This window comes from Coregonus clupeaformis, unplaced genomic scaffold, assembly GCF_020615455.1.
Source record: "Coregonus clupeaformis isolate EN_2021a unplaced genomic scaffold, ASM2061545v1 scaf1322, whole genome shotgun sequence".
NCBI classification, from domain to species: domain Eukaryota; kingdom Metazoa; phylum Chordata; class Actinopteri; order Salmoniformes; family Salmonidae; genus Coregonus; species Coregonus clupeaformis.
The window spans coordinates 140,001-150,666 of record NW_025534776.1 but is presented as its reverse complement, the minus strand read 5'-3'; the positions used below and the strand labels follow the sequence as shown (position 1 = coordinate 150,666).

At 44.6% G+C, this 10,666-nt stretch overlaps 1 protein-coding gene across 2 annotated transcripts in view; it reads right to left on the bottom strand.

Annotated features, from left to right (window-relative positions):
• Window positions 1-7,516: 7,516 nt before the first annotated feature.
• The window catches only part of LOC121538660 (guanine nucleotide-binding protein G(I)/G(S)/G(O) subunit gamma-13), a 7,905-nt gene continuing 4,755 nt past the window's right edge, over window positions 7,517-10,666 (bottom strand). For both annotated transcript variants that reach the window (XM_045218026.1, XM_041846867.2), the window contains one exon: window positions 7,517-7,688. In XM_045218026.1, coding sequence (XP_045073961.1) covers window positions 7,583-7,688 — 106 coding nt within the window. In that variant the 3' untranslated portion in view covers window positions 7,517-7,582. The remainder of the gene's footprint in view (window positions 7,689-10,666) is intronic.

Here is a 10,666-nt window from a genome sequence, read left to right as displayed (position 1 = left end):
TTACATTTAACATAGCATCTCTGATTCAGGCAACATTACATTTAACATAGCATCTCTGATTCAGGCAACATTACATTTAACATAGCATCTCTGATTCAGGCAACATTACATTTAACATAGCATCTCTGATTCAGGCAACATTACATTTAACATAGCATCTCTGATTCAGGCAACATTACATTTAACATAGCATCTCTGATTCAGGCAACATTACATTTAACATAGCATCTCTGATTCAGGCAACATTACATTTAACATAGCATCTCTGATTCAGGCAACATTACATTTAACATAGCATCTCTGATTCAGGCAACATTACATTTAACATAGCATCTCTGATTCAGGCAACATTACATTTAACATAGCATCTCTGATTCAGGCAACATTACATTTAACATAGCATCTCTGATTCAGGCAACATTACATTTAACATAGCATCTCTGATTCAGGTAACATTACATTTAACATAGCATCTCTGATTCAGGCAACATTACATTTAACATAGCATCTCTGATTCAGGCAACATTACATTTAACATAGCATCTCTGATTCAGGCAACATTACATTTAACATAGCATCTCTGATTCAGGCAACATTACATTTAACATAGCATCTCTGATTCAGGCAACATTACATTAGCATCTCTGATTCAGGCAACATTACATTTAACATAGCATCTCTGATTCAGGCAACATTACATTTAACATAGCATCTCTGATTCAGGCAACATTACATTTAACATAGCATCTCTGATTCAGGCAACATTACATTTAACATAGCATCTCTGATTCAGGCAACATTACATTTAACATAGCATCTCTGATTCAGGCAACATTACATTTAACATAGCATCTCTGATTCAGGCAACATTACATTTAACATAGCATCTCTGATTCAGGCAACATTACATAGCATCTCTGATTCAGGCAACATTACATTTAACATAGCATCTCTGATTCAGGTAACATTACATTTAACATAGCATCTCTGATTCAGGCAACATTACATTTAACATAGCATCTCTGATTCAGGCAACATTACATTTAACATAGCATCTCTGATTCAGGCAACATTACATTTAACATAGCATCTCTGATTCAGGCAACATTACATTTAACATAGCATCTCTGATTCAGGCAACATTACATTTAACATAGCATCTCTGATTCAGGCAACATTACATTTAACATAGCATCTCTGATTCAGGCAACATTACATTTAACATAGCATCTCTGATTCAGGCAACATTACATTTAACATAGCATCTCTGATTCAGGCAACATTACATTTAACATATCATCTCTGATTCAGGCAACATTACATTTAACATAGCATCTCTGATTCAGGCAACATTACATAGCATCTCTGATTCAGGCAACATTACATTTAACATAGCATCTCTGATTCAGGCAACATTACATTTAACATAGCATCTCTGATTCAGGTAACATTACATAGCATCTCTGATTCAGGCAACATTACATTTAACATAGCATCTCTGATTCAGGTAACATTACATTTAACATAGCATCTCTGATTCAGGCAACATTACATTTAATAGCATCTCTGATTCAGGCAACATTACATTTAACATAGCATCTCTGATTCAGGTAACATTACATTTAACATAGCATCTCTGATTCAGGCAACATTACATTTAACATAGCATCTCTGATTCAGGCAACGTTACATTTAACATAGCATCTCTGATTCAGGCAACATTACATAGCATCTCTGATTCAGGCAACATTACATTTAACATAGCATCTCTGATTCAGGCAACATTACATTTAACATAGCATCTCTGATTCAGGCAACATTACATAGCATCTCTGATTCAGGCAACGTTACATTTAACATAGCATCTCTGATTCAGGCAACATTACATTTAACATACAGTGCCTTGCAAAAGTATTCATCCCCCTTGGCGTTTTTCCTATTTCGTTGCATTACAACCTGTAATTTAAATGGATTTTTATTTGGATTTTATGTAATCGACATACACAAAATAGTCCAAATTGGTGAAGTGAAATGAAAAAAATAACTTGTTTCAAACAAATAAATAACGGAAAAGTGGTGGGTGTATTCACCCCCTTTGCTATGAAGCCCCTAAATAAGATCTGGTGCAACCAATTACCTTCAGAAGTCACATAATTAGTTAAATAAAGTCCACCTGTGTGCAATCTAAGTGTCACATGACCTCAGTATATATACACATGTTCTGAAAGGCCCCAGAGTCTGCAACACCACTAAGCAAGGGGCACCACCAAGCAAGTGGCACCATGAAGACCAAGGAGCTCTCCAAACAGGTCAGGGACAAAGTTGTGGAGAAGTACAGATCAGGGTTGGGTTATAAAAAAATATCAGAAACTTTGAACATCCCACGGAGCACCATTAAATCCATTATTAAAAATGGAAAGAATATGGCACCACAACAAACCTGCCAAGAGAGGGCCGCCCACCAAAACTAACGGACCAGGTAAGGAGGGCATTAATCAGAGAGGCAACAAAGAGACCAGAGATAACCCTGAAGGAGCTGCAAAGCTCCACAGCGGAGATTGGAGTATCTGTCCATATGACCACTTTAAGCCGTACACTCCACAGAGCTGGGCTTTACGGAAGAGTGGCCAGAAAAAAGCCATTGCTTAAAGAAAAAAATTACCAAACACGTTTGGTGTTCGCAAAAAAGGCATGTGGGAGACTCCCCAAACATATGGAAGAAGGTACTCTGGTCAGATGAGACTAAAATTGAGCTTTTTGGCCATCAAGGAAAACGCCATGTCTGGCGCAAACCCAACACCTCTCATCACCCCGAGAACACCATCCCCACAGTGAAGCATGGTGGTGGCAGCATCATGCTGTGGGGATGTTTTTCATCGGCAGCGACTGGGAAACTGGTCAGGATTGAAGGAATGATGGATGGCGCTAAATACAGGGAAATTCTTGAGGGAAACCTGTTTCAGTCTTCCAGATATTTGAGACTGGGACGTAGGTTCACCTTCCAGCAGGACAATGACCCTAAGCATACTGCTACAGCAAAATTCTAGTGGTTTAAGGGGAAACATTTACATGTCTTGGAATGGCCTAGTCAAAGCCCAGACCTCAATCCAATTGTGAATCTGTGGTATGACTTAAAGATTGCTGTACACCAGCGGAACCCATCCAACTTGAAGGAGCTGGAGCAGTTTTGCCTTGAAGAATGGGCAGAAAATAAGCAAACACGTTTGGTGTTCGCCAAAAGGCATGTGGGAGACTCCCCAAACATATTGCATTGATGGCTCGATTTTATACACCTGTCAGCAACGGGAGTGGCTGAAATTTCCGAATCCACAAATCTGAAGGGGTGTCCACATAGTTTTATATATACAGTGCATTTGGAAAGTATTCAGACCCCTGGACTTTTTCCACATTTTGTTAAGTTACAGCCTTATTCTAAAATGGATTAAATCATTTTTTCCCCCTCATCAATCTACACACAATACCCCATAATGACAAAGCATAAACAGGGTTTTTAGAAATGTTTGCACAATTATTAAAAATAAACTGAAATATCACATTTACATAAGTATTCAGACCCTTTACTCAGTACTTTGTTGAAGCACCTTTGGTAGCGATTACAGCCTTGAGTCTTCTTGGGTATGACGCTACAAGCTTGGCACACCTGTATTTGGGGAGTGTCTCCCATTCTTCTCTGCAGATCCTCTCAAGCTCTGTCAGGTTGGATGGGGAGCGTTGCTGCAAAGCTATTTTCAGGTCTCTCCAGAGATGTTCGATCGGGTTCAAGTCTGGGCTCTGGCTGGGCCACTCAAGGACATTCAGAGACTTGTCCCGAAGCCACTCCTGCGTTGTCTTGGCTGTGTGCTTAGGGTTGTTGTCCTGTTGGAAGGTGAACCTTCACCCCAGTCTGAGGTCCTGAGCGCTCTGGAGCAGGTTTTCATCAAGGATCTCTCTGGACTTTGCTCCGTTCATCTTTGCCTCGATCCTGACTAGTCTCCCAATCCCTGCCGCTGAAAAACATCCCCACAGCATGATGCTGCCACCACCATGCTTCACAGTAGGGATGGTGCCAGGTTTCCTCCTGACGTGACGCTTGGCATTCAGGCCAAAGAGTTCAATCTTGGTTTCATCAGACCAGAGAATCTTGTTTATCATGGTCTGAGTCTTTAGGTGCCTTTTGGCAAACTCCAAGCGGACTGTCATGTGCCTTTTACTGAGGAGTGGCTTCTGTCTGGCCACTACCATAAAGGCCTAATTGGTGGAGTGCTGCAGAGATGGTTGTCCTTCTGGAAGGTTCTCCCATCTCCACAGAGGAACTCTGAAGCTCTGTCTGAGTGACCATTGGGTTCTTGGTCACCTCCCTGACCAAGGCCCTTCTCCCCCGATTGCTCAGTTTGTCCGGGCGGCCAGCTCTAGGAAGAGTCTTGGTGGTTCCAAACTTCTTCCATTTAAGAATGATTGAGGCCACTGTGTTCTTGGGGACCTTCAATACTGCAGACATGTTTTGCTACCCTTCCCCAGATCTGTGCCTCGACACAATCCTGTCTCGGAGCTCTACGGACAATTCCTTCGACCTCATGGCTCTGACATGCACTGTCAACTGTGGGACCTTATATAGACAGATGTGTGCCTTTCCAAATCATGTCCAATCAATTGAATTTACCACAGGTGGATTCCAATTAAGTTGTAGAAACATCTCAAGGATGATCAATGGAAACAGGATGCACCTGAGCTCAATTTCGAGTGTCATAGCAAAGGGTCTGAATACTTATGTAAATAAGGTATTTCTGTTTTTTACATTTAATACATTTGCAAAAATTTCTAAAAACCTGTTAACGCTTTGTCATTATGGGGTATTGTGTGTAGATTGATGAGGATTTGTATTTATTTAATCCATTTTAGAATAAGGCTGTAATAACGTAACAAAATGTAGAAAAAGTGAAGGGGTCTGAATACTTTCCGAAGGCACTACATTTAAATAATTAGCTTTTTATTGTTATTTTACTGGACTGATGGTGCCTGGATCTGACGGTCCGTCTCAGCGGGCTGATGGTGCCTGGATCTGACGGTCCGTCTCAGCGGGCTGAGGGTGCCTGGATCTGACGGTCCGTCTCAGCTCAGGCTGTGTATCTGTATAGGCTGTGTATCTGTATAGGCTGTGTATCTGTATAGGCTGCGTATCTGTACAGGCTGTGTATCTGTACAGGCTGTGTATCTGTATAGGCTGTGTATCTGTATAGGCTGTGTATCTGTATAGGCTGTGTATCTGTATAGGCTGTGTATCTGTATAGGCTGTGTATCTGTACAGGCTGTGTATCTGTACAGGCTGTGTATCTGTATAGGCTGTGTATCTGTATAGGCTGTGTATCTGTATAGGCTGTGTATCTGTATAGGCTGTGTATCTGTACAGGCTGTGTATCTGTATAGGCTGTGTATCTGTATAGGCTGTGTATCTGTATAGGCTGTGTATCTGTACAGGCTGTGTATCTGTACAGGCTGTGTATCTGTATAGGCTGTGTATCTGTACAGGCTGTGTATCTGTACAGGCTGTGTATCTGTACAGGCTGTGTATCTGTACAGGCTGTGTATCTGTACAGGCTGTGTATCTGTACAGGCTGTGTATCTGTACAGGCTGTGTATCTGTATAGGCTGTGTATCTGTACAGGCTGTGTATCTGTACAGGCTGTGTATCTGTACAGGCTGTGTATCTGTATAGGCTGTGTATCTGTACAGGCTGTGTATCTGTACAGGCTGTGTATCTGTACAGGCTGTGTATCTGTATAGGCTGTGTATCTGTACAGGCTGTGTATCTGTACAGGCTGTGTATCTGTATAGGCTGTGTATCTGTACAGGCTGTGTATCTGTATAGGCTGTGTATCTGTACAGGCTGTGTATCTGTACAGGCTGTTTAACCGTAAAACTGCCTCTGCCACTAGGTGAGGTGTGTGTGGAGGTTGCCATGGGGACAGCGGTTGGCAACAGTGACGTGTGGTTCCGTTTCAACGAGGGCGTGTCCAACGCCGTGCGACGCAACGTCTACATCAGAGAACTGCTGTAACACACACACACACACCATACACACACCATACACACACACCATACACACACACCATACACACACACCATACACACACACACACACACACACACACACACACACACACACACACACACACCATACACACACACACACCACACACACCATACACACACACACACACACACACACACACCATACACACACACCATACACACACACACACCACACACACCATACACACACACCATACACACCACACACACACACCATACACACACACACACCATACACACACACCACACATACACACCATACACACACCATACACACACACACACCATACACACACACCATACACACACACCATACACACACACCATACACACACACCATACACACACACCATACACACACACACACACACACATACACACACACACCATACACACACACACACCACACACACACCATACACACACACACACACACCATACACACACACCATACACACACACACACACACCATACACACACACATACACACACACACACACACACACACCATACACACACACACACACACACACACACACACACACACACACACACACACACATACACACACACCATACACACACACACACACACACACACACACACACACACACACACACACACACACACACACACCATACACACACACACCATACACAATACACCATACACACACACACACACACTGTACACACACCATACACACACGTACACACACGTACACACACACTCCATCTCATACACGTTAGAATGTTAGTGTATAAATTACCACAGGAGTCAATCTGTCAAACCACCACTTTATTCTGTTTGATTGACAGTGGAAACAGCCAATAAAAACAGTGTATTCTGATTGACAGTGGAAACAGCCAATAAAAACAGTGTATTCTGATTGACAGTGGAAACAGCCAATAAAAAGAGTGTATTCTGATTGACAGTGGAAAAAGCCAATAAAAAGTGTGATTTAGTTAACAACAAACTGCTATGTGGTCCTTTAACAAAGCTTTTAAGATGAACTCTGCAGAGCTCCTTTCAGTACATGCTGCTCACACAGACAGGCAGGCAGGGGTTTACTTTCAACTGAAACCACAGACATGGATGGACAAATAAATAGCATGGTAGAACACGTCAGTTAGTATGTGTCCGTGTGTGTGTGGGTCTCAGTGTATGTGTGTGTGTCCATGTGTCAGTGTGTGTGTGTGTGTGTGTGTCAGTGTGTGTGTGTCCATGTGTCAGTGTGTGTCTCAGTGTGTATGTGTCAGTGTGTGTGTGTCCATGTCTCAGTGTGTGTGTGTGTGTGTGTCCATGTGTCAGTGTGTGTGTGTCCATGTGTCAGTGTGTGTGTGTCCATGTGTCAGTGTGTGTGTGTCCATGTATGTGTCAGTGTGTGTCAGTGTGTGTGTGTGTCCATGTGTCAGTGTGTGTGTGTCCATGTGTCAGTGTGTGTGTGTCCATGTGTCAGTGTGTGTCTCAGTGTATCCGTGTGTGTCTCCGCTAGAGGATCACACACTTGCCTTTCTCCACCCAGGGGTTGGCCCTCATCAGCTCTGGGTTCAGGAAGGGGTCGTCACACACACACCCCTCGATCCATTTCACCAGCCTGCCGAGAGAGCACACACACACCGTTAGACCACACACACACACACACACACACACACACACACACACACTCTGTTAGACCACACACCCACTCCTCGGTCCACTAGGCTGGGATCCAATCTGATCGCAGGTTCAGGTTCTAGGCGTTTTTAAAGGTAACTTCTGATTGAGCCGACCTGTGCAGCGTTTACCGTGAATGGGAACTCACCAAACGCGGAAAACATTGCCTTTCAAAACCGCCTAAAACCCACGATCAGATTGAATCCCGGACGTAGACAAGGTTGCTAGTTTGAATCCTAGTTGAGACGTTTGTTTTCCAATCTTTACCCAACATTCCCGAACTATTCCCATTTTCAGTGTTGCTGACTTAACAGCTTTAAACCTGTGAAATAAAGAGTTTGTGCAACAGGTAGCCTGGTGGTTAGAGGATTGGGCCAGTAAACGAAATGTTGCTGGTTCGAATCCCCCGAGACGACAAGGTGAGAAATCTGTTGATGTGCCCTTGAGCAAGGCACTTAACCATAATGATTTCCAGGGAGGGCCATACAACTATGGCTGACCCTGTAAAACAACACATTACACTGGACCTATCTGTTGTGTGACAATAAAACATGTATTTATATTGTGTTGGTACGGAGACCAGAAGGACACTGGGATAGAGACCAGAAGGACACTGGGATAGAGACCAGAAGGACACTGGGATAGAGACCAGAAGGACACTGGGATAGAGACCAGAAGGACTAGACACTGGGATAGAGACCAGAAGGACTAGACACTGGGATAGAGACCAGAAGGACTAGACTCTGGGATAGAGACCAGAAGGACTAGACTCTGGGATAGAGACCAGAAGGACTAGACACTGGGATAGAGACCAGAAGGACTAGACACTGGGATAGAGACCAGAAGGACTAGGCACTGGGATAGAGACCAGAAGGACACTGGGATAGAGACCAGAAGGACTCTGGGATAGAGACTAGAAGAACTAGACTCTGGGATAGAGACCAGAAGGACACTGGGATAGAGACCAGAAGGACTAGACTCTGGGATAGAGACCAGAAGGACTCTGGGATCGAGACTAGAAGGACACTGGGATAGAGACCAGAAGAACTAGACTCTGGGATAGAGACCAGAAGGACTAGACACTGGGATAGAGACCAGAAGGACACTGGGATAGAGACCAGAAGGACACTGGGATAGAGACCAGAAGGACACTAGGATAGAGACCAGAAGGACACTGGGATAGAGACCAGAAGGACTAGACTCTGGGATAGAGACCAGAAGGACTAGACACTGGGATAGAGACCAGAAGGACTAGACTCTGGGATAGAGACCAGAAGGACACTGGGATAGAGACCAGAAGGACTCTGGGATAGAGACCAGAAGGACTAGGCACTGGGATAGAGACCAGAAGGACACTGGGATAGAGACCAGAAGGACACTGGGATAGAGACTAGAAGGACTAGACACTGGGATAGAGACTAGAAGAACTAGACTCTGGGATAGAGACCAGAAGGACACTGGGATAGAGACCAGAAGGACTAGACACTGGGATAGAGACCAGAAGGACTCTGGGATAGAGACTAGAAGGACTAGACACTGGGATAGAGACCAGAAGGACTAGACACTGGGATAGAGACCAGAAGGACTACTCTGGGATAGAGACCAGAAGGACTCACTGGGATAGAGACCAGAAGGACTAGAACACTGGGATAGAGACCAGAAGGACTAGACACTGGGATAGAGACCAGAAGGACTAGACTCTGGGATAGAGACCAGAAGGACTAGACTATGGGATAGAGACCAGAAGGACACTGGGATAGAGACCAGAAGGACTAGACTCTGGGATAGAGACCAGAAGGACACTGGGATAGAGACCAGAAGGACTCTGGGATAGAGACCAGAAGGACTAGGCACTGGGATAGAGACCAGAAGGACACTGGGATAGAGACCAGAAGGACTCTGGGATAGAGACTAGAAGGACACTGGGATAGAGACCAGAAGGACTAGACACTGGGATAGAGACCAGAAGGACTAGCCTGGGATAGAGACCAGAAGGACTCACTGGGATAGAGACCAGAAGGACTACTGGGATAGAGACCAGAAGGACTAACACTGGGATAGAGACCAGAAGGACTCTGGGATAGAGACTAGAAGAACTAGACTCTGGGATAGAGACCAGAAGGACACTGGGATAGAGACCAGAAGGACACTGGGATAGAGACCAGAAGGACTAGACACTGGGATAGAGACCAGAAGGACTAGACACTGGGATAGAGACCAGAAGGACTAGACACTGGGATAGAGACCAGAAGGACTAGACTCTGGGATAGAGACTAGAAGGACTAGACTCTGGGATAGAGACCAGAAGGACTAGACACTGGGATAGAGACCAGAAGGACTAGACTCTGGGATAGAGACCAGAAGGACACTGGGATAGAGACCAGAAGGACACTGGGATAGAGACCAGAAGGACACTGGGATAGAGACCAGAAGGACTAGACTCTGGGATAGAGACCAGAAGGACACTGGGATAGAGACCAGAAGGACTAGACACTGGGATAGAGACCAGAAGGACACTGGGATAGAGACCAGAAGGACTAGACTCTGGGATAGAGACCAGAAGGACACTGGGATAGAGACCAGAAGGACTAGACTCTGGGATAGAGACCAGAAGGACACTGGGATAGAGACCAGAAGGACACTGGGATAGAGACCAGAAGGACACTGGGATAGAGACCAGAAGGACACTGGGATAGAGACCAGAAGGACACTGGGATAGAGACCAGAAGGACACTGGGATAGAGACCAGAAGGACTAGACACTGGGATAGAGACCAGAAGGACACTGGGATAGAGACCAGAAGGACACTGGGATAGAGACCAGAAGGACACTGGGATAGAGACCAGAAGGACTCACTGGGATAGAGACCAGAAGGACTAGACTCTGGGATAGAGACCAGAAGGACACTGGGATAGAGAC